This window comes from Canis lupus, chromosome 12 (genome assembly GCF_003254725.2).
Source record: "Canis lupus dingo isolate Sandy chromosome 12, ASM325472v2, whole genome shotgun sequence".
Lineage (NCBI taxonomy): Eukaryota > Metazoa > Chordata > Mammalia > Carnivora > Canidae > Canis > Canis lupus.
The window spans coordinates 17,582,594-17,608,391 of NC_064254.1; the positions used below are offsets into that span (position 1 = coordinate 17,582,594).

A 25,798-nucleotide genomic window follows, 5' to 3' on the forward strand; every position below is an offset into this window, starting at 1 on the left:
ACTCTGATGTACATTAGAAAGAAAATACCTAATTGTCTAGTGAAATACTTAAGATCTATAAATAGATTATACTTTTTCTCCAGAGGAATAAAATATTAAATAATTTACTGTTGTAATTTTTAATATCTAGCATCTAGTGGTTAAAGGCTCTGTTAATTTTACCAGGGCTTATTTCCTCACAGATACAAAGATATATCCTGACAAGATCCCAGGACTCCAGAAATAGAAGGAAAATGTTAAAAGGTTCTAGAGAGAGAGAAAAAAAATCATATTTCTTTAGAAATGGTTTTATATGATTATGTCAGTTACCTTTTCTAAAACTTAGTTTCTTAAAACTTACCCCATAATAGGAGACATTAACCTGATTATTTTGTAGTTAATACATAGTAACAATTTATTGGAATTGAATATGGACTAAATATGAGGAGTGTGTGTGTGTGAGCGTGCGTGTGCTTGTTAATAAAATGAATTCCAACCACCAAAGAAAGAAGAGCCAAAGACAAATGCTTTAATTTATAATAAAATAACATTTAATTTATTGGAATTTTATACAAAATAGACTTTGGTCAGATAGCACTTGAGCTCTTGTTGGAAATATTAAACATGCAAAAAGAATTAAGCATAAGAATATTCAAGCAAAGACATATTACTACCGACTTTTTAAATCAATAAAGCGCCACCAAAAAGAATTATATTCTTGCTCTACACAATATATTTCTTTCATATTTCTTTTTTTTTTTAAGATTTTATTTATTTATTCATGAGAGACACAGAGAGAGGGAGGCAGAGACACAGGCAGAGGGAGAAGCAGGCTCCTTGCAGGGAGCCCGACTTGGGACTCTATCCCGGGTCTTCAGGATCCTGCCCTGGGCAGAAGGTGGCGCCAAACCGCTGGGCCCCCGGGGCTGCCCTTCTTTCATATTTCTTATATTGATTTCTTAGGTATTGTTTTATTGGTTTTAGTTTTATAATCTTTGGGATTGAAGATATAGTATGTATATTAAGAAACTGAGATAATCAGATGTGTTGATTTCTTTGTAAATTTACCTCTATGGGGGAAAAAAAAACGAATATATATGGAATATTCACCCTGGACCTACCCACTGGAGAAAGTAGTCTGGGAGTCCTAAAAAGAATCCATTTGACTTTTATAAGCCATATTCCTACAACTAAACAATCATTGAGTGTAAAGAAATAGCACCATATTGTGGTAAGATTTTTCACATTGGACATTTGAGGCTCAGGACCCATCCGTTCTGTTCCATGTTCTAAGTTGGATGATGCTTTTTAAAAATTTTAAACATGATTCTAGATAATGGGAAAGGAAGCCGAGGCACAGGAATGATATTCAGTCTTCAGGTTCTGGCTGGTTGTAGCCATCACATTCATACATTGTCCAGTTCTTTCTCCTTTGGGACCTTTAAAGAAAACAAATTTAGGGCACTTTGTAGTTTCTTTCGCTTGGCCACGTCAGAGGTTAGGATAGAAGCAAAGATATTTTCTATAATTATTATCCATGTTCAGAAAAAAACTAAAAATAAAAATTGTTTGTGTTGGGGAAGAATGAAAGAACAAAAACATTTACCCCACTCACCCTGACTACCTTCTCTTTCCTAAGTTGTTCTCTCTGAAAATCCCATTGAACACATCAAAATATCTATCACTCTTAAGCTCTGTAAGAAATAATCTGGGGAAAATGGCAAGGGAGTAAAGAGGTACACACTGGAGGTTAGAAAGAAGATGATGTTATTCATAAAACCTTTTGTGAGATTCTTCACTAAGTTCTTAAGCTTTCCATATTCTACTGTTTTTGACTACTCAGGTATATGGTATAAAACCTCATGCCACTGCCTGGGATTCCTATTATTTTTATGAGTAGCTTTTTATTGTTCTCAGAGGAGCAAAGGACATTTGCCTACTAAATTCTGTCTTTTCTTCATGTCCTTTCTGCTTTGGAAAAGACAGTAGCTTTTGATTTTATTTGTCTGGACACATTGTCTCAATTTCTCTCTATAAATATGCAGATTATCCAAGTTTGTCACAAGGATGCTGAACAGACAATTGGGCTTCGGTGAGTAAAACTTTCCCTGGTTTAGTCATCATTTACATCCTTAGAAAACTGTACATACAGTACCTCCCAATAAACAGAATCATCAAAGAAGTTGTCCTTAGATGGCTGTCCACGGACAATGAACCTGAGAATTAAACCTGTGAGAGTAGGGAGAAAATAAGTCATGTTATGATGCTGAAGAGGAAAACTTACTTGCATAGTAGTAAAAATACTGCTATAAGGTGCACCTGGCTGGCTTCAGTCAGAAAGTAGGCAACTCCTGATCTTGGGGTTTTGAGTTCAAATTCCACATTGGGTGGAGATTAATTAAAAATAAAATATTTTAAAAGTATATATTGCTATAAAATCATCCCCTTGAGCTTACATGATAACTACTATCAGAAGTTTATAATATTTTCAAATTCACCAGGCGATATGTTTATCATCTATTATGCTGATAGCATGCATGGAACTGTTTACTTATCATCCTACCTGTGATCAGCCCTCCAGCAATTGCTGATCCAATGGAAGAACCTAGGGCAGCTGCCTGCATTGTCATGCTAGACCTAAGAAGCCAAAAGAAAAGACCAGTGTTGGTTTTCCAGGATTACCAGCAGACAAATCTCATGTCCTGGGGGAGTGGATGCTTGCCATCTTCAGGCCAGAGAGCAGCATTACATCAGCAAACAAACATTTGTTATGATTTTTCTTTTATTTTGTATTTTTATTTTCTTTGAAATTCTTGAGCAATATTTAAAGGTTCTTATAAGCACTCAAGCAAAATTGTCTTTTTCTTCAGAAATGAAGAAAAGGTCTTCCTTAGAAAGAGTTTAGTATTTTCTAAAAATATGGTACCAGATTCTGATCCCTGATCCATTCAACAAATATTTATTCAGGACTCACTCTGTGCCACTTTCCCTTTTAAGCATTACAGATGGAGTAATGTACAAAATAAACACTAGTGGCCATCTTTCCACACCCCATACCAAAAGGAACAATTGCACTTTAATTTAAAAAATCAGCAAGATCAGAAAAGCTAATTTTAGCATATATTGTAAAGACAACTCATTAAAATCTCTGTAAGTCATCTTAGACATAGTTACCTTAAAATAAAATTAGTGAAAAAAGTGCCTCATAATTTTGGGGAATGGAAGAATCATTAAAAGCTAATGAAATGCATCAGGTTGTTATATGAGTCACAAAAGGACTAGGAATGTGAATACTTCTGTAGCATGGCAACTCTTAGCAGGCAATTCATAAATAGTAGTTGATGGACTGAATGAGTGATTATGAGAAAGCAAACAACTGGAAAATGAGAGTTTTTTGGTGTTTCATCTTCATCATCCAAGAGAGAGTATGTATTTAACTCAGATTTCTGTTTTTTCTTTTTATTTGAAGGTTTTTTTTCTACTATGTGAAAAAAATTGTACTGATAATACATGATCATTGTAAAAATATGAGAAACAATTAATCCAGAAAATTAAGGGAAAAAGTTTAATTTCCCTCAAATCCTACTCAGCACAAGAATGTAAAAGAGAGACATATATTTTTATAAAAAGGCAATCACGTTATAATACTGATTTTCCCATTAATCCTTTTAATCAAAGTGTCATTTGATGTCAGTAAATGTAGATCTGGATCATAATTTTAATTACTACTGAGTTAGGGACAAATAGGGCTAGGCAGGGCTAGGTTGGGGGTCACAGAATCAGGCTCACAGAAATCCCCAAAATGCTGAGGTGTAAGGAAACCAGAGATAAGAGAGCCAGCCAGACCACCCTGCCCTAGGTGTATGGGTGGGAGGATGTCTTTTTTATGACAATCATCTGTGACCAACAAAGAATAGTCAAGAATAGACTCCAAAGAAGTAAGCCATTAAAGATGTTATCACCAGCCCTAACTCAAACCAAGACAGCACAAGAATTGCAAGGTCACAAGTTTCCTAGTCAGTTCTTAATAAAAAATTGCCACTATAAGCCCTCAGTGGCAACCCTGTAGGGACCCCTCTCACTTCTGAGAGCTTTCTCTGTATCTTTGCAAACTTCTATTGCTTTACTTGTTCTCCTTTGCTAGGTTCATTCTTCGATTCTGTGAGACAAGAACCAAGCTGTCCCGTATCACTACCAAGTACTACACTGTAAAAAGGTACTGTAATTATAGTTCTACAGGTTGGATTCTTAGTTGTTTCCAATGTTTCATATTTTTTAAAAAAATGCTGAGAACACATCCTCTTATGAGCATGCTTATGAATTTGCCCAATAATTTCCCTAAAATAAAACCGATTTGGAATTGAAATTATTAATAAGAGTTCACACACTTTTTAAAGGGCTTTTTGAAATAGAAAAATATATATTCATATTCCCATTTCTCTATTTTAGCTACCATTCAGTAGTACTATTCACTTAATTTTTACTAACTTGATAACCGAAAAATTGGTAACTTGTGTTAATTTGCACTTCTTTGATTACCAGTGAGGTCAACTACTTAAAATATATTTATTCATTTGATATTTTTCTTTTTAAAACTGCCTGTTAATTTTATCAGAATTTGCCAAAATCTTTTCCACAGTATTAAAAGATATTTTGATAAAAAGAGTTCCATGATAAAACAGGCTTGGAAAATATGAGGTTTAACAAAATTAACAGCCTTATTAAAATTACGCTGCCATAATGTGCCCAGATGTCCTTTAAGAATATTTACTTTTCCTGTTCTATGCTTACCAAGAAGCCTGATTTGCATTTTAATATTCTGAATAGAAACACCTGGGTAAATAGTCTTGGCTGTTGGCCAAAATATTTTGTCTGGTGTGTGAAACATATGTGAATTTCATCCATGTGAATAGGTCTTCCAAAGCTCATCATCCACCCCCACCTCCAAGTCCCCCTGAGCGTGTTGAGGAGTGGCTGCTTAGCCTGAATACCCAAGGACTAGACTCTCAACCACAGAACCTACCCAAAATCTGGCCACCCAATGAGACCCAGACTCAGCCTATGAGAGCCTGATAATCTTGTTTTATTACATACATCCATGGAACTGTGCAGGCATGATGCTCAAGAATTCCTTTATTTCTAATCATGAGGCACATCTTAAAAGTGTTTTTGCAGAGTGTTTATACACTATAGCACTTAGGAGCTCATGGACTCCTGCATTTATCATGCTTGATTTGCATTCAAATATGCTAGTGTTCGGTCTCAACAGCATGTTAGGTCCTGGAGAGAATTACCAGAAAATGTGGGTATTTCTGGGGTTGTTCTCCAATTTTGTGAAGGAGGCAAAAAAAGAATACAAACAGAAGATATGAGTGGTCTTTCCAGATGAAAGTGGAAGCAAGCTAGCTATTCAGTAGAAAATGTTTAAACTAAACAAATTTTTCAAATATTTATCATTACTGGTCTCAACAGAATTGAATTTTAATCTATTAGAACTAAAGAGATTTTTCTCTTCAGATTATTCAACTCCAGCCAGTAGTTGCTTTGAGACATTTTCAAACATATTCATCTTTACTTCATGCTTTCAATTGGCTTTAAAAATTGAGTGTTTTGGTTCCTCTTTACTTAATGTCTGAGTGATCTGGACTGGACTGAGTGATCTTCCTAGCTGTTTTGCATGGATGACATTTATATCAAATTGTTCTAATCTTGTTACCTAAAAATGACAACAGATGGCCTTTGACATTACTTTTGTTGTCACTGGATTTGACTGATAACTGTTTTTTTTTTCCTCTGGCCATTTAAACAGTTATGCCCCCTTTGGGAAGAATCTAGGTCTATTAGAGCTTGAAGGGATTTTAGAGAATAAATAATATAATTCTCTCATTTTATAGAAGAGGAACTGAGAACCACAGAAGCTAAGTGAATTTTCAAAGGCCTCATTATTAACCATTAGCAAAGCTGGAGCATATGCCAGTCTTCCTGATTCTCTAGATCCAGCTGCTTTTCACATTATGCTAACTCATTATTCTATGTGTTGATTATAGGAAATGACCACTCAGCTCATCACGGATGCCCCATCCTCCATTTTGGTGAGACCAACTAAAAGAGTAAGCCTACTATAATTTGGTTGTGATTATCAAGTTGTCCTATCTGCAAGGAGACACTTGCCTATGGTAGAAAAATTTAAAATTTAAATTAACACTGTTAATTAAAACAAATGAAAACCAATCACCATTAATAACATTAGTTCTGACACATCTTCCTATACAGTTCTATTATCTCAGTTGTGTCTCTTTGGCTCCAGTAAGGACAATACTTATGAACTGTGGCCTGGATTGCTAAAGAAAAGGCTCTCTCATCCCCAGGTTCCTCAGGAATGAGATAAAACATCATCAAACCTCAGGGTGCAGGAAAACCCATTCTTTAACTCACGCTGTAGATACTCCCAAGAGTATCGCCACAATGCTTGAGAGGCCTCCTACCACACCAGGTAAGCCATGCAGGTTATGAACACCACATGTATCATGGATCCTCAGTTTAGCAGTAAGACATGGCTAAAATTGTAAAAAGAAGAAGGTTTATTATTTTGACATATAGAGTTCTGTAACTGAAGTCAATGACTATGCCCCTTTTACCATCCAGATCTAAAACCCCTTAAGTCAGAGAATCTGAATATGTTAGTACAAAACTACTCTTGTTAGTTTTTAGTAGATGGTTTTGAAGTTTAAGTGATTTCAAATTATCCTCCTTCTTACCTACTGATGATAAGGAGTTTAAGGGGTTAAAAGGGCACAAAATCCTCAATTATACAAATAAACATCACCTTTAGTGGAACTGTCCTAAGGAAGTAACCAGTACTTAGCATTTAATTCACACTAATTATTTAAGAATTTATCAGATTCTTTCCCGTTACACAAAAGAAGTCAAGGAAGAGTGGAAACCACTGCACAATGAAATGTGAGTGGTATTTCTGACAGGAAGGGAAATGATCCTCAAACAAGGAGGGGTGATGATAAAAGGAATTTTCATGGCTTTTCTCTGTTGGTGGCATGCCTGAAGATGATGGTACAGATTCAAAGTTTGAGGGCACTTGTCATACTTACGGTCAGGAACCGGAACCCCAACACGGAGACCATTCCCGCAATGCTCCCAATGATCAAAGAACCATAGGGGTGAATCTTCATGTCTGCACAAGTGCCCACAGCCACTCCTCCAGCCAAGGTTGCATTTTGAATGTGAACCTGTGTGGAGCACAGAAACACGAATGAAGTGAGCTGAATGAGGCAGCCTTCGGAAGCAGTGAAGCAATCTACATAGGGTTCCATGGACCCCATGGCACATTCTTCAGTTCAAAGAGCTATAGATTATTTTTTAAAAAGATGACAGAAGGCCTTTCTTCCAAGCAGGTGACATTTGATATCTTCCTTGCTGGAGTTCTTGGTAATGACTAAGTGATTGGGTTAGTGAGACCAGTTTGGGGAGGGATGTGAGGAAAACCAAAGAAGTGGTAGTGGAAGACCGGAGTATGTACAGTGTAGTTATCCTAACTGTGGTATGTCTATTTTTTTCAGTTGGAGAATGCATTTGTGGTATTCATGAACCAAAAGAGGTCTGTGGCTACTGTGTGCTTTGTGGAGTCCATGATATCCCAATATTTAAAGATGGAATGTAGAGACACCAAAATGTGCACATTATCCATGAGAGACAACAGCTTTCCCAAGTTTCATTATTGGGAACATTTGAAGATGGTGGAAAGAGTAACCAATTTCCATTTACCAGAATTCCTCATAGGAATCATGTTTTGGCTGTTCTGCCTGAGGGGGAAAGTTCATCCCTACTTTTAATTAGGACCGAGTTGTACATGTACAATTTTTTTCTTTTTGTGTTTCCAATTTTCTTTCATTAAGCAATTTGTACATTGAAATCCATGTCCTTAGCTATGCTTGAAGAAATTACAATATCCTTTTCCTCCCTCGGGCTGGAAAAGAAGAGCAGCTGATGTGTGGATTATTCCTTCACTGACATTTCTCTGCTTCATAGGCAAGAAACTCAAAAGACCAACTTGGGGAGGATTTTAAAAAATGTGTTTGAAATAACTTTAGACATGTAATAGTTGTAAAAATCCTGCAGAGTTTCCATATATCCCTGACCCAGTTTTTCCCAATGTTAACATCTTATGCAATCAAAGAACCAGGAAATTAGCACTGATAGAATGAATTCTAGTAAAAGTCTTATTTGACTTTTACCAGCATTCCCAGTAATGCCCTTTTTCTTTTCCAAGGTCCTATTCAGGATCTCATGTTGCTTTTAGTTGTCATTTCTTTGAGAGGAATATTTGCAGTCAGGAAAACAGAATTAACGTGCACCTTCCCCCCATTCTCTTTCTCTACACTTGGCAAGTTTTGTTTCTAAGGAGGATTTTCTAATACCTTGGAGACAGTCAGCTCTATCATTAAAGAAATAGGGCTCAAATCTTTGATTTTTGCATGACTATATCCCTTAATAGACTGTAAATTCCTTGGGACACTTTTTGATTTGCCACAATACAAATTTGATGAAGAAACAAATGAACATAATTTTCAAAATATTCTGAAAGGTTTGCGGTGTTGTGATTTGTTGTGGCAGCTCAGCAGTGGTGCAGAAATGACCCACTCATCTGAGCAACCACCAGTGTCACTTAGCGAAGCTTCCATGGTGGTTAATATGTACTTACCATATCGAGCTTGCCTCTGTGCCCAACAAGACTGGACATTGCATAGGCTGTGAGCACGCAGGCAACAAGAGAGAGGTATGTATTTATGATGGCCAGGTACTGTTCCTCGGCAGTTTCAGCGATGGCTGAATTAAAGCTGGGCCAAAACATCCATAAGAAAAGAGTCCCTGCAGTAAAACACAGAAAAGGAAATTAGTTCTGGATGTGGAAGACAGTCCAGCAGAGGCAGTTTGCCTTAGGTACTGAATCAGGCAAGTTCATCTCTACTCACCGATCATTGCAAACAAATCTGAGTGGTACTCAGACTCTTCCTTCTCATGACCCTTTCTCAAGCCTGTCCGGTACAGGACACCTGCTACTGCCAAGCCAAAGTAGGCCCCAAAAGCATGGATGGTCATTGATGCTCCAATGTCAGAGGCCTGAGGGGCAAAGCATTCATGGTATTAGAGGTGAAACTTAGTCCCACTACGGAGCAAAAGTCAATGAAAGGACTGCTTCATTGGTTAAATGATTGCTCCATAGTGAGACTCAGTTTCACTTCTAATAAAATTAAAAAGAAAGGAAGGATGTGCCAGAAAGAATAAAACAGGATAGTGAAATTAAAAAACATACAGACTTTGGAGACATGCAGAACTGACTTCCAATGCTCTATCAGGTACTTCCTTGCAATGTGACTTTAGGTAAATTACTATACTTCTCTGGATGTCTGTTTCTGTAAAGTGGGAAATATTACCCAGCTAATATAGTTGTGAGGAGACTTAGTGGGGCCATGTTTGTAAAGTGCTAGGTATTCGTGACCTTCCATTCATTATAAGTTACTTTTCCAGGTTAGGGAAATTCTTACTGAAATATTATGTACTGTGCTTGTTTCAAAAGGAAGATGCTTTTTGCATTCATTTGACATTACAGTTAAAACTCACTTAATTGCAATTCAAAGACTTGAAGCTTTCAAAAGCCCCAGTCTTTCCTATATTTTATTTTTTTCATTGTGTTATGTGATGATGTGAAAACCAGCCGAGGTCCAAGATTCATTTGAAGCAATATATTTAGGTCCCTCCTTAGGACACTATGAATTTGATCCAGTTTTCTACATTTGTCTGCCACTAGAGGAAAAGGTAGGAGTACCAAATCTGAGGCATCGTTCCTACTGTACTTATTAAGGTAGGAAAATGATACAAACTTATTAATTTACTTAGGATTTTCATACTTGATACATTCTTTTGTACCATTCAGATCCAGCTAAACTGTCACTTCCTCAGAGAGGCCTTCCTTGATTCCACAATCTAAATTAGGTCTTCCAGTTACGCTCTCCCATAGTCCCCTCTACTTATTTTTCATAGCAGGTATTGCAATTTATAATAATATTTGTATGTGCATGTACATGCAGGTGGCTCTGGTGGGTGGGTGATATATGATTCCCTATTCGATGTCTATCTCTCTCACTGGACTGTAAATTCTATAGATACAGGGACATTAGCTATTTTGTCAGTCAAAATCACCATCACATGATACCTAGAAAATTTTCGAAAACATTTTATGTTGAGAGTAGAGGTGGGCGAGGGGATGGGAGAAATAGGGGATGGGAGAAATAGGTGATGGGGATTAAGGAGTGCACTTGCTGTGATGAATACCAGGTGTTGTATGGAAGTGTTGAACACTGTATTGCTCTCCTGAAACTAATATTACACTGTATGCTAACTAACTGGAATTTAAATAAAAACTTAAGAAGAATTTGCTGTGACATTAAATGTTCAATAGAAATGAGCAAAATACTGGGGTATGTTTGGAAATATTCTATCGATTATCCTTAGGGAAAAAATTTGATCTAGACTTTAACAAAAGCCTTAGAAAGGGCTAGTCAGGGGCGCGTAGGTGATTCAGTTGGCTAAGAGTCCGCCTTTGGCTCAGGTCATGATCCTGGGGTCCTGGGATGGATGGAGTCCCTTGGCTACCTGCTCAGTGGGGCACCTGCTTCTCTCACTCCCCCTGCCCTTCCCTTCCCTGCCCTCCACCCCATGCTTGCCTTCTGTTTCTATCATGTTCTTAGTCTCTCTTTCTCTCAAATAAAATATTTTTTTTTAAAAAAAGTAAAGGCTAGTCATGTAGTAGTTGAAATATAATAGGAATTGATCATTAATAGGAAATATAATGTAATAAAATGAGTTATGGAGTTAGAAAAATCTAGGCTTGAATCCAGATTTGGACCAGTCATTCAGCATCTGTGATCATTAGTTGTAATTTGTATAACAGTAACAACATAATATCCAGGTTGTAGTGTGGCAGTGACAATGAAATGAGGCAATGTTGATAAGACTCCTGGTTTACCAAAGACACTCAAATAAGTGATGAGTGTAATTACACTTGCTATGCTATTATGCTCATCAATGTTTGTCCCTATGTAGAGTGGGCATCCTTTAGGTATAACCAGAACTGATGTCCAAAGCTAGTAAGTAAAAATCCTCTAATCTTTACCTGAAATATCTCACCAACCACATATTCATTGCCAGCAAAGACCGTGATTTCTATTATTGTCATGATCAGCATTTGGGTTGGACTTATTTTTCCCAGGACAGCTCCAAAAGAAATCAGGACTGTGGCTGTACTGAAGTCTGCATTTATCATGCTGAGGAAAAAAGAAAGAATACATAAAAGAATAATGCACACCCAACATAAAACTGTGAGCTGGGATGAATTACAGCATCACTTTATCCAGCGTGCAAGGTCCCCTCCCCACAGCTCCCCATCAGGTGTTCACCCCATGTACCCTTTCACACATTCTCACTTCTTTACCCTACCTCTTGTCCATCTGCCATAAGCTCTAGCTGCTCCAACATTTCCTTTTTTGATCAACCTGTTCTTGATCTCATTTAGGTTTTTCTTTATTTTTGTCAGTCTGATAAATGGATTATTTTCTGCAGTGTTTACATTTCAATATGTAAATATAGACATGTAGAAAAATAGCTAATGGAGGATTTTTGTTCCCTGTAGCTGAGATGGAAGGAATAATCTTTTTTATGAAAGGGGATTTTTTTGTGTCCTTAGAGTCAAACCAGAGAGATACAGACATGGATGTATGACCTAGCTCAGTAGAGCAAGGTGTTGATGCACATCCTGAGATCCCAACAATCTTCTGTGGTCTAAGGGAGACAGTGTGCCTCCAGTTCGGAGGCTGACTGACAAGACACCAAGCAGAGAAATAACTGCTCTGAAGACACAGTGGTTGAAAATAAGGGATGCTCACTTTTTGATTCCAATGTAAATTGTCTGTCCGTGGCGGTGCACCATCCCCTGAACAAAAGTTCCCCATTGGAGTCCCAAAGCAGCAATAAGTAGATTGATGCCCACACTACTGAAGCCATATTTTTTCAGGAAGGTCATGAGGAAGCCAAATCCGACAAATATCATTACATGCACATCTTGGAATACTGAAAAAAAAAAGAGGAAAAAAATTCTATGTTGGGGGAGAACTAAGCAAGTATTGCATCATAGTATATCCCATTTTTAAATGTCACATCTTTTATATAAAACACTGCAAAGGGAGAGCATTAACTGGGCAGCCAGCTGCCTACCAGCCATGAGACTTTGGGCAAATTATTCAGTATTTGACCCTTTTCTTAGAATACCCTAAGAGTTTTCCATTATTTTCTACCTGTGGAAGACATTGCAAAGCACAGTGCAAACATCATCCGCTCTTGCAGACTTTCCCAGTTCTCCCAGGGAAAATTAACATTTCCTTTGTCTTTCACACATCATTCTGCACATTACTTCAACTTTAGCATTTGCCACACTATATTAGCATTTATAATTTTTACATGGAAATTATCATAAAAATGGGTCAGTTATTGGCAACTTTTTGTGGTTCAACCTAATAGATACACAAAGCAAACTGAAATAGAATTGGGCATAAATATAAAACCAGAGAGGAAAAAGAAAATATTTAATGTCAAATTACTATGAACCACTGTGGCCAGGGGTTTAAGTGGAAATAATCATGAGGGAGGACATGCCTCAAAAATCTCAGAGGAAACTCAGAGAAATAGAATCCAACTGATTTCTAAAGGTGGGGTTAAGATTTGAATCCAGGCTTGACACCAATTCCTCCATGCATTGAGCATGGTAGGGATGGCTGTAAATATAACCAAGACAGAATGTTGGCCTCCCAGGCGCTCAAAGACATGTAATAGTAATACAGGTAATAGTAATAGTAATCTCTTGGTTCTTTTTATCTCTGTTCTACCTCGGGCTCAAGAGACAGTGTGTTCGAGGTTGGGAGATTATGCCACTTAGCTCTCTCTACTGTAGGAGATGCTGTGATACACTCTCCAGAAACCCCTTTTAGAAATTAAGAACTTATTCTTTCCATTCCCCTGGCTGTAGGGAGTGCTGCTAGATGATAACCCTGAGCTCTCAGTTCTTTCAGGGAAATGCTCTTACCTTTTCTGGGTCAGCCTGTACCCAATGACTGATTCACAGGAGCATCCCCTGGCCTCAGGGGAGGACCACCTGCAGCTAAATAATTCCAGTCTCAGGATACCCTGTGGGGTCTCTCCCTGCAAAACTTCCCACTACAGGTGTTGATCCTTAAGGAACTCTCTACTAAAACTCCTTTCAGGCTAATGTCTATCTTAAAGTCTGATTCCCAGGGAGCCCAACCTGTAGCACCTTCTCTATGGGCTACATTCCTCTCTGCGGAACTTTCTTGACCTTCTCTCCCTGACACAACTTGCATACCACATTAATTTTAAACTTTGCAAATTAAATTTAATGAAATAATCTGTGACAGTGATCCCACTCAGAAGTGGATGAAGATGTTGACTTTCCAAAGGCACCCAGCATTTCAAAAGCTCTTTGAAGGCATATGAAGGGCTTCTTGGGGGGCATGGGGATTTATCCTAAGGTATTACTCTACGAAGAATAACAAGACAGACAGATATGCTTAGTTTCATAGATTGAGTCAGTAGGATCCCTCGGTGGTCTAGAAGCCAATCTAACTTGTGGATGAAGGCAGCAAATATAAGAATAAAGGGAATGAGAACAGCCTACTGTGATTCAGGCACATACTAGGGTCATTTACTCTTCTGACTCTATCCATACAATGATGTTTTTGGTCATGTTATTGTTCATTGGAGCAGTATGAGGAGGACAAAAAAAGGAATAGTATATTTCTAAAAATTGTCCCTTCTCAGCAACTTTGAGGAAAGTCTCAGAGAGGAGAATGCTGTGCTTTCTTTCTTCCAGTTAGATAATGCGGACTGGCCAACAATCTCACTTAATGCCAGCATTCTGGGGGGCCACCCCCATCTCATATCTATTCAGGGAACTTCAGGATTGGGATTCTATGTGACCTGTTGATTGGCAACTGTCAATTAACGTGAACCTGTTTGTTTTTTGAAATATAAGTACCATACATATTATCTGTGTGCTGATGGTTTTCTCCTCCTCAGATTGTTACTGCTTTTCGCCACAAGGGGGCTTAAGAACCTCATCTACCATTTAAGTCTCTAAGGTGACTACAAAGTTGTGAATCATAATGATTTTGTATAAAAAGTGTGGATAAGAAAGATCTATAAACAATTAGGATTCTGTATTGCCTTTTATCCTGCTCTAAGAATTTGTGGGTGGGAACTAGACAGAGGATCGTGAGTTTAGTTTTATGGTGTGAAGGGAAGAGGATTGAACTTTTGTGAAGTCTTCTAAAAGGTTTCAAGAATTGCCAAGATTTGTCTATATCAGATATTTTCAATAGAGTGTGATTTTAGCCTCCAGAGCAAATGTGACAATAGCTGGTATTTTTGTTCTGTTTTACTTCCACCTTTATCTTGCGGTAGGGTATCTTGTAAGGCGTGGTAACTCAACATGTTTAAGATGCAACTGATGGCTCCAACTCACTTTCCATCACTACTACCATCAAAAGAATGAAACAGACCCACCCGTCCTTTCCCTCTCTCTCCTGTAATGCCAGCTACCTCTCCATCCCGAACCCAAAGGGTCTTTCCCTGGCAAACTTCTTTACCCCCTTCAAGAACCAGAATTTCTGCACACTGTTACGGGTCACAGTTGTAACATTGTGCATATCCCTCTTACTTTATTTCACTTGTTTATGTGCTTGTCTGTTTTGTTACTCTGTGTGCTTGCTTGTCTAAATGCTTGTCATTTATTCAAATAGCCTATGGAGTGAGCACTGCCAGTAAGGCACCCTTCCAGGAGAAAGTGAATCCAAGCGTAAAGGTGAGAACGAGAGGTGGCTTGTCGCTCATAGGCTCCATCAGAAAGTCTGGCATCTGTAGCTTTTCAGGAGATGCCTCAGTTATGCATAAATAAATGGATCACTGGTGAGGGCCACTGGGAATTCATCGAACTGGGACTATCAGTCTTTTATTTAGAAAAATTGTTTTTCTGGTGATGAAAATTTCAAGTCATGAAAATTGTTCAGCTGGTCAATTAGAAATTGGTTGGCTTTCTTCTTTCGTTTTGCTTTTTATTTATTTTTTATTTATTATTTTTTGCTGTGGGCAGATGGCCGGGACTTTATTACATAGAATGGGTTGCCAGCCACCTGCCTGTTTTTTTTTTTTTTTTTTTTTTTTTTGGTTGTTGTTGCTTTGCTTTTTAATGGTTAAAGGCTGGCAAGGTGTTTGCCAAGCACATAGCTTTTTGCTCTTAGAGAGTTCTAGTCCTTTGAATAATTTGGGATTATATTCTGAACTCTTATGAGAGAAAAGTATTCTTAGGGTGGTATCTTTCCTCTCCCACCTCCCAAATATTTTAATTTCACATATTTCAAATATTTAGAAAAATAGTACAATGAATATATGTACTATTCACCAGATTTGTCAATTGTTGATATTTTCCATATTTACTCTCTCTCTCCAGATGTATATGTACATACTCTTCTTTTTTTTAATTTTTATTTATTTATGACAGTCACAGAGAGAGAGAGAGGCAGAGATACAGGCAGAGGGAGAAGCAGGCTCCATGCACTGGGAGCCCAATGTGGGATTCGATCCCGGGTCTCCAGGATCGCGCCCTGGGCCAAAGGCAGGTGCCAAACCGCTGCGCCACCCAGGGATCCCTATATATACTCTTCTAAACCATTTGGAAGTAGGATGACATTTTGCTCCCAACCACTTTAGCGTGAGTTTCCTAATGAAAAAGATATTCTCCTAAATAATCATAACATCATCATCACATCCAAGAAATATGACATTGATACAATAATATTATATAATATAGAATCTATGTTGAAATTTTTCCAACTGTTCACAAATTATTCTTTTTTTTAGGATTTTCAACCCATTATCCATTCAACTTTCATATATTTTTTTGTTTGCCATGTGTCTTTTATTTAGATGGGTTCTCCCACACGGTTTTGTCCTTAATGCGAAATGTCCCACAATTTGGATTTGTTTGACTGTTTCACCATGGTTAGAATGAGACTGAATATTCTGGGAAGAATATTATATGGGTGGTGCTATGCATTTCCCACTTCACCTCACGAGGTGGCATGTAATTTGTTTTTCCTATTATTGGTGATGATAAATTTGATCATGTGGTTGAGACTGTTCTGTTAAGTCTCTTCACCATAAATGTAACTTTTGCCTGATAAACTATAAGCAGTTTGTTGGGGCAATTCTTTCAGAAATGTGTTCTCTAGTAACTTTACCTAATGGTTTTTGCTTTCATTAAAGAACCTTGCTGGAATCAGTTATTACATTTTTAAGTTCAAAATTATAGTTTTCTGTATATATTATTTCTTTTATGTTAATTAGTTGGCATTCTTCTAAAAGGAAGAGCTTTTTCTCTCTCCTTTTGGGACCCCTCTTTGGGGAATATTTCTATGGTTTCACTGAATCCTTTATCTTTCTTTTTTTTGAGATTTTATTTATTTATTCATGAGAGATACACAGAGAGAAGTAGAGACACAGGCAGAGGGAGAAGCAGGCTGTCTATGGAGAGCTCAATGCAGGACTTGTTCCCAGATCCTGGGATCATGACCTGAGCCGAAGGTAGAAACTCAACCACTGAGCCACCCAGGCATCCTTGAATCCTTTATCTTTCTTTCCATGAATTACTATTAGCATGTCATTATTATTTTTAACTCTCCATTTATCCCCAATTTGTCTAGTTGGTGCTGCTTCAATCAGGATCATGCTGTGTTCTTTCAGCATATTCCCATTAGTCTTTACACCCTTGGCTTACCTAGTGCTTTCTTTACCCTGACCTGGAACCAACAATTTCTCCAATGAGCCTGTGAGTGGGGAATGGTATTCAGAAACTAGGATTTGGGTTCTATTTGTGCCCGTTGCTTCTAGTCCTTTCCAGTACACAAAAACTATTCAGTCAAAGGCAACATGCAGTGTTCTACTGGAGGCTGATATCTTCTTGTTAGGTTATAAACTACAGACAGTATGTTATTTTAGGAATAGAAACAATTCCAGGTAACATTTAGAATAACAGCAAACAATTCCCTAGGATTCATTTACACTACACAAATTAGTTACTCTTTGCCTGTAACTTGTTTCTAGATCTGCTAAATCTTTGGGTAATAAATGAGCTGAACAACATCTGAATAAATATAGAAACACATTCTTAAATGTAGCTCTTTAAAAATAGATCATTGTACTTAATCCATTGCTGGTATTGAAATTCATAACATAACGTCTAAGGGCCATGTACAACCTTTGCCAGTTTACCTCCATCTTCAGTGGTCCCAAAGTTGATTGGAGACACTTTCAAGGAGTCTGAGAGGTGAAAACTATTTTCATGATAATTCTATGGTGTTTACTTGCTTTTTTTTTTTTTTTTTTTTTTGCTGTGTTGGTATTTCCAGAGATGAGGAAACAAAGGTGTGAAAAACTATGGGCACTTTAGTAGGATGAAAGCAGTAGCACCAAACTGCGCTGATGGTTGTGGTATTCTTTTTATTTTTTATTAAAATTCAATTTAATTAACATATAGTGTATTATTAGTTTCAGGGTAGAGTTTAGTGATTCATCAGTTGCATGGAACACCCAGTGCTCCTTCCATCATGTGCCCTCCTTACTGCCTATCCTTCAGTTACTCCATTCCCTTACCCCTTCCCTCCAGCAACCCTTAGTTTGTTTCCTAGAGTTAAGAGGTTCTTATGTGGTATTCTTAACTGACTGAGCCACCCAGACACCTCTCTTATGTGGTATTCTTAATGACCACTCACTTGAAGGGGGGAAAAAAGCAGGCTTTAATTAAGAATTCTTTGATGAAGTAGGAAAAATTATTAATTTAACTACTGACTTTCTTATACTATACATGTCCTTTTAATATTCTGTTTGAATTAGTCTGTGGAAATGCATTTATACATAAAGCATTGCTAACACATGATGTGCATCTCAGAAACAAAGCACGTTTGTTATTGTTTGAGTACCAGCTGAATGAGTAGTTTTTTTCATTGAACTCTATTTTTATTTAAAATAAAGACTGACATAAGCTATAGTTTTTCAGACAGGTATTGACACAGTCTGAGAAATGAATGAAGTGAGGCTGTCATTTCAAGGAAAAGAATTGACAGTATTTGTTGCCAGTAATAGCATTTGACTTAAAAAAATTATAATTTTAGAAAGCTTGTGTCTGTCCCTATGAGCTTATTAGCTTCCTGATACTTCTCAAGGGCTTCCTGAAGTTATTGGTGGTATTAAGAAGTATCCTTTTTAATTATTATATTATGAATATTATGTCAACGTTTGGAATATTATATGTTTGATTATTATATTATGAATAACTTTCAATCAATATTTTTCAAATGACCAATGCATTGTATAACAAGATCACACATAGGTAAAAACTACTCAAAGTGCAAGACCCATGGATTTGCATGTAATAGAGTATAACAACATCATGGATGTGGCTTTCATATCCCATAGCTATTAAAGATGTGTGTCTGTAGAATATCTAATAAGATGTTGACAGGCCTCAACAAAGGGCCTTCTCTCTAAACTCTCTTTTTTTCTACTCTGTCTACAAGTTAACAAGAATTGGCCAAGTGTCACAGTCATGCTTCACTCCTCGTCAAACTATTTTTCTCAGCAGGGTGACTGATACTTGGCTAGGTACCATGAGGGCCAAAACTCCACAGGGTGTAGCTTATTTCTCAAATGACTATCTATGGGGGATCCCTGGGTAGCTCAGTGGTTTGGCACCTGCCTTTGGCCCAGGGCGCAATCCTGGAGACCCAGGATCGAGTCCCACATCGGGCTCCTTGCATGCTTCTCCCTCTGCCTCTCTCTCTCTCTCTCTCTCTGTATCTCTCATGAATAAAATGAATAAAATCTTTTAAAAAATGACTATCTAAGGAGTCATTCATGACATGAAATATGATGTTCCAATGTGTCACATACTTCGAAGGTTGTGCCCTGGGATGGTCCATGTGACAGCATACATTACTCTGCTATTCAGAAAAGCATAGCAGAAGCAAGCAAGAGGGATGAATAAACCTATATCTCACTGGTTTTATTTGAAATATAAATTAATACTCTGCCTTGCTTATTTGTGGAAAACTCATAATTTTTAGCACACTGCAGTTGAGAACTGTTGTAACACACCATGAGCTTCTTAAGCAGGAGCAGAGCCCTCCCTGTACTAACTTGAATCCTGCTCTTGGTTCAACACATGGTGCTAGACAGGCACCCCCAAGTGTTTGACGTGAACATTTCTTCTTCTTTTTTTTTTTAAGATTTTATTTATTTATTCATGAAAGACACAGAGAGAGAGGCAGAGACACAGGCAGAGGGAGAAGCAGGCTCCATGCAGGGAGCCTGATGCGGGAATCAATCCTGGGACTCCAGGATCACGCCCTGGGCTGAAGGCAGGTGCTAAACCGCTGAGCCATCCCAGCTGCCCCGAACATTTCTTCTTAATAAGAGAATATTTAGTAATCTTTTCTAACGGTTTAAGCTGTCACATAAGTTTTGTGTAAGTCAATTTGAAATGTAGGGAAAAATGTAGAAAATGTAGGAAAATATATTTGTATAATCATAATCCTGTAGCTTCTGGGCTATTCTACAAGATGTTTGAGCCAGGGATAATATGGCTGAGTCATTTGAAAGCTCCAGGGTCAGATCATCTTTTTTTTTTTTTTAATTTCTATTTATTTATGATAGTCACACAGAGAGAGAGAGAGAGAGAGGCAGAGACACAGGCAGAGGGAGAAGCAGGCTCCAAGCACCGGGAGCCCGACGTGGGATTCGATCCCGGGACTCCAGGATCGCGCCCTGGGCCAAAAGCAGGCGCCAAACCGCTGCGGCACCCAGGGATCCCAGGGTCAGATCATCTGCATGAAAATATTCCCCATTATATAACCCCATCAAAAAATGTAGGAATGAGAGAACAAATGTCATATGTTTTTTTAAAAGCTTAGACATACACCATAGAACTGTAATAAACATTACTACTATTTTAAACGATTTAGTAAAGTTAATATTTAGTAAGTTAATTAATAATAAAATCATGTGTGCCTTATTTAAAAAAAAATCTATATACTAAGGATATATTATCACCTCCCGCCCTGGTGTTAATGATGTAATGAATATGCCTGGCTCCAAATAGATACTCAGTTAATGGTAATTATTATTGTTTTATTAACTATTTCGTTGCCTTCCTTGTCAAACTCAAAACTAAATCCTTTCTTTTCTTCAGTTAACCATTCCCGGGGAAGGAATCTGCTTTAGGTGCTCACACTTTTCTTCCATTGCAGAGGAACAAATTGCGTTCTTTTTCAAATGCTATAAAATGCAGAGTACATTCATTTACTTCCAATATCATCCTTAATATCACTTCTTATGTCTTAGGGCCCCCACATGAAGTCCAGGCTCCCTTCTCAATATTTCACTTTGTTTCTACTCTTTCTTTGAAAGTTACCTTTGATTCTTTGTTATTGTTGTTGTTTGAGAGGTGATATTTTTTTACTTTGCAGAAAGAGGAGTCAATTTAAGGGAAAATTAATTAAATCATTTAGCAGAGGTAGGCAATGCAAAAGATTAATCAATTGTTTTAATTTTTGGCTTCTTATGCTGATATTTTAATAGACATAGATTCTATCCAAACACATTAACTACAGAGACCGGATGTCATAGACCAGATACCTCAGCATAAACATATAATACCCTTAGCACTCATAAGTATCTCAAATTCTATAAGGTGCTCCTCCAGTGTGGAGCTCAGATGGTTACAGAATTCAAAGATTTCATAGTCTCCGTCCCCCAAATGGTTTCACATTCTGAAAAACCCAAAATGTATAATAAGAAGTAGATGGCTTACTCACGAGGATATAACTCAAGAGATCTGTCCACTTTTGTTGAGTTGGTGCTGTTGGGCTGCTGGATAGCATTCTGCTCTGTTTCATACTTGACAAAGAATCCAAATAAAACAATCATGGAAGCCTCCAGCAAAACAGCTATGGTAGGGAATATGAACCTCATGTTTGTGGCAAAGTACAGAGGCACACTGAGGGCTTCACAGGCTGTGGAAGGTTGATAAGAACAGGGGGACTGCTCTGTGTGTGGAATTGGGTTGCATGTTCAACTCACTCCAATGACATTGCAAGAAAAAAATGGGTAAAATTGATGAAACACCCCACCTCTTGGGGAGAGTTATGTTCTATAGTCGAATCATTCTAACAGCTAGTTTGAAGAATATACAATGTAGATTTGAAGAAGCCAGGCTACAGAAATGATCTATTGCACGAAAGTGTCTAGAATCTTATTTAACATAGGTCAACAGACACTTCTTGAGTGCTTACTGTATGGCAGGCACTGAGCTAGGCTCTACGGGAGACTTGAAACTAAATAAAATATAGAATGAATCTATTAATTTCCTTAAGGAAGTTAAGAATCTAGCTAGGAAGAAAGAAACAAACATAAATGATTGTATAAAAGCAAATTGGTAATATAATAGTGGTTATAAAAGTATTAGAGAACATATATAAGTCAGCAATTTATTTTGTCTCAGGCTAAGAACACTAGCACATGAAACAATATTGATGGAGACATTAAAAAATAGATAGGCTTTATTAGTAAGACTGTGGGACTAGCATCAGGCTTAGAAGAACACAGCATATTTGAGGAATAGCAATTAGTTATGCAAAGCTAGAATATAGCACAGATGGGGAAGGAAGAAGAAAATGTCTGGAGATAAAGCTGTAATGGTAGCTGGGCTGGATTGTAAAATGCCTTGTATTCAAAATTAAAGATACTAGATGTTGAATATTAGGCAATGGGCAATGAGGAAAATACAGCACTATAAGAAGTGGTTTTGCTTACTTAGGATAATGTTTTTCTTGAATTCATACTCTGCTTTACACAAATATAAGTATATGAGTGTACAAATACGTTGAGATATATATTTTAATGGTAAAATAGAAGAGAGTGCATGTAAACAGGGACATAGTTAATCCACACTCCTAACAAATAGTCACCTGTAAATAAGATGCCAAACAATTAAAAACTACCATGACAGCTCTTGCTTCCATCCTGTAATTATTCTCATAGCAGAATAAAGAGCTTTGAGAACATATAGCTAGCAATTAAATAAAATTATTTTAGTAAGACTCATTTTCAAAAGGTTTTATTCAGAATATAAGTACATATGACTGCTGGGCCATATTCTATATCACAACAAATGTTTATGAAAGAAAACAGCAAGTTTGTTTTGTTCTGTTTTGCTTTCCTCTTTCTGCTGTATTTGTCCACCACAGAACATATTAGGACTAAGTGACCTTTGACATTTTCTGAATCTACAATTCAAAGATTTTGGAAATGGCTATTTCCATTGTTCCTTACAGAATGGTACAGCAGGAGTGGGTTCATATGCTTAGCTAGGGGAATACATGTGTCCATTCCACACTTTGATTTCTGGTGTTGTAGTAGCCCAAAGATTGTTCTTGAGAATTCCAGCAAATCATAAATGCCAAGTGTTAATGTTGATAAACTTTATACCAGACTGTAAAAAACAAGCAACAAAGTATATATTGCAAGAAGATCTAAACAATATCATATATCAATGTAGCTTTAAGCTCTTTAAAAATGATAAAATATAGTATGTTGGCATATTGACCATTGAGGGGCTCAGATCTGCTGCTTGCCTTCCGAACCTTGGCATTGAAATAAGCTGAATCATGTACAATCCGGGAAAATAGTTATTTTTTTCTTATAGCTCTTCACTCAAACTGTTCTAAATGGAACACCCTTTTCACACATTCTCCCTCCCCACCCCCACCCCATACCCCATACCCTACACACATCAGCCTTCAGTTCTTAGATAAAAAGTGTCTTCCTTAGCAAAGCCTTCACTGACTTCCCATTTGAACCCAGGTTCTTGAAAATATCTCTCACTGAATTGTGATCTTCTCTTTCATAGCACTTCTTACAGTGGATTGTGTGTACTGTTTCTGTGGTGTTTATTATTTTTATGGCATTTAAAAATGGCTACTTTGGGGTACCAGGGTGGCTCCGTAGTTGAGCATCTGCCTTTGGCTCAGGTCCTGATCCCGGGGTCCTGGGATGGAGTCCTCCATCCGGCTCCCTGCAGGAGGCCTGCTTCTCCTTCTGCCTGTGTCTCTGCCTCTCTCTCTCTGTGTCTCTCATGAATAAATAAATTAAAAAATCTTTAAAAAAAATGGCTATTTCCCTCACTGTCTTGTTGCTCCCTGAGGACAATCCTGAATCCATTAACAATCACTCCCTTATCCCCATGCTCCCTTTCCAGCCCCAAGCAACCACTAATCTTCTTCTTACCTTTATTTATTTCCCTATGCTGGGCTTTCACATGAGTGGAATCATACAACATGAAGTCTTTTGTGACTGGCTTCTTCTACTTAGCACTTTTTTTAAAGGTTCATTCATGCTATAGTATATTTCAGTATTTCATTCCTTCCTATGAACAATTAATATTCTACTGTATGGCCATACCATTTTTTGTTTATCTGTTTGTCCATTGACAGATATTTTGTTTCTAACTTTTGTCTATTATGAATAATGATGCTTTGAATAGTCACGTACAATTTTTGGTGTAGACATGTTTTCTTTTTCATTTTTTTTAAAAGATTTTATTTATTTATTCATGAGAGACACAGAGAGAGAGAGAGAGAGAGAGAGAGAGAGGCAGAGACACAGGCAGAGGGAGAAGCAGGCTCTATGCAGGGAGCTTGATGTGGGACTCCATTCTGGGTCTCCAGGATCAGGCCCTGGACTGAAGGCGGCGCTAAACTGCTGAGCCACCCGGGCTGCCCTGTTTTCTTTTTTATTTATTTGTTTTTATTTAACTTCAGTTTGCCAACATATAGTATACACCCAGTGCTCATCCTATCAAGTGCCCTCCTCAGTGTCTGTCACCCAGTCACTCCAACCTCCTGCCCACCTCCCCTTCTGCAACCCTTTGTATCCCAGAGTTAAGAGTCTCTCATGGTTTGTTTCCATCTCTAATTTTTCCCACTCTCTTCCCCTACTTTCCCTTATAATCCCTTTAACTATTTCTTATATTCCATGTATGAGTGAAACCATATGATGGTTGTCCTCTGACTGAGTTATTTCACTCAGCATAATACCCCTCAGTTCCATCCACGTCAAAGCAAATGGTGGGTATTCGTCCTTTCTGAAGGCTGAGTAATATTCCATTGTATACATAGACCACAGCTTCTTTATCCATTCATCTGTCAAAGTATATCATGGCTCGTTCCACAGTTTGGCTATTGTGGATATGCTGCTGTGAACATTGGGGTGCAGTTGTCCTGGCATTTCACTACATCAGTATCTTTGGGATAAATACCCAGTAGTGCAAATTCTGGGTGGTAGGGTAGCTCTATTTTTAACTTCTTGAGGAACTTCCACACTGTTTTCCAGAGTGGCTGTACCAGTTTGCATTCCTACCAACAGTGCAAGAGGGTTCCCCCCTTCTCCACATCCTCTCCAACATTTGTTGTTTCCTGTCTTGTTAATTTTCACCATTTTCACTGGTGTGAGGTGGTATCTCCTGTGGTTTTGATTTGTATTTCTTTGATAGCAGGTGGTGTAGAGCATTTTCTCATGTGCTTGTTGCCCATGTGTATGTTTTCTTTGGTGAAATTTCTGTTCATGTCTCCTACCCATTTCATGATTGGATTTTTCGTTTCTTCGGTGTTGAGTTTGATAAGCTCTTTATAGATCTTGGATACTAGTGCCTTATTTGAGGTGTCATTTGCAAATATCTTTTCCCATTCTGTAGGTTGTCTTTTAGTTTTGTTGACTGTTTCTTTTGCTGTGCAAAAGCTTTTTATCCTGATTAAGTCCCAATAATTCATTTTTGCTTCTGTTTCCCTTGCCTACATAGATGTATCTTGCAAGAAGTTGCTGTGGTCAAGTACAAAAAGGGTGTTGCCTGTGTTCTCTTCTAGGATTTTGATGGATTCTTGTCTCACATTTAGATCTTTCATCCATTTTGAGTTATTCTTTGTGTCTGATGTAAGAGAATGGTCCAGGTTCATTCTTCTGCATGTGGCTGTCCAATTATCCCAGCAACATTTATTGAAGAGACTGTCCTTTTTCCAGTGGATAGTCTTTCCTGCTTTGTCGAATATTAGTTGACCATAAAGTTGAGGGTCCACTTCTGGGTTCTCTATTCTGTTCCATTGATCTATGTGTCTGTTTTTGTGCCAGTACTATACTGTCTTGTTGATCACAGCTTTGTAGTGCAACTTGAAATCCGACATTGTGATGCCCCTGGCTCTGGTTTTCTTTTTCAACATTCCTCTGGCTATTCAGAGTCTTTTCTGATTCCATCCAAATCTTTTGATTATCTATTCCAACTCTGTGAAGAAAATTCGTATTTTGATAGGGATTGCATTGAATGTGTAAATTTCCCTGGGTAGCATAGACATTTTCACAATATTCATTCTTTCAATCCATGAGCATGGAATATTTTTCCATCTCTTTGTGTCTTCCTCAATTTCTTTCAGAAGGGTTCTGTAGTTTTTAGGGTATAGATCCTTACCTCTTTGGTTAGGTTTATTCCTAAGAATCTTATGCTTTTGGGTGCAATTGTAAATGGGATTGATTCCTTAATTTCTCATTCTTCAGTTTCATTGTTAGTGTATAAGAATGT

General features: G+C 37.7%; 1 protein-coding gene across 1 annotated transcript; it reads right to left on the reverse strand.

Moving 5' to 3' along the window:
* Positions 1–507: 507 nt before the first annotated feature.
* On the reverse strand, positions 508–22,704 carry RHAG (Rh associated glycoprotein). The gene is made up of 10 exons (XM_025418996.3): positions 20,988–22,704; positions 11,937–12,120; positions 11,168–11,318; positions 8,967–9,114; positions 8,696–8,862; positions 7,086–7,223; positions 6,415–6,536; positions 2,543–2,616; positions 2,135–2,208; positions 508–1,418 (listed from the first exon to the last, which is right to left on the reverse strand). Exons 1-10 carry the CDS (start codon positions 21,142–21,144, stop codon positions 1,386–1,388), a joined length of 1,248 nt encoding a protein of 415 aa, XP_025274781.3. The 5' UTR covers positions 21,145–22,704; the 3' UTR covers positions 508–1,385.
* Between the last annotated feature and the right edge of the window lie 3,094 nt (positions 22,705–25,798).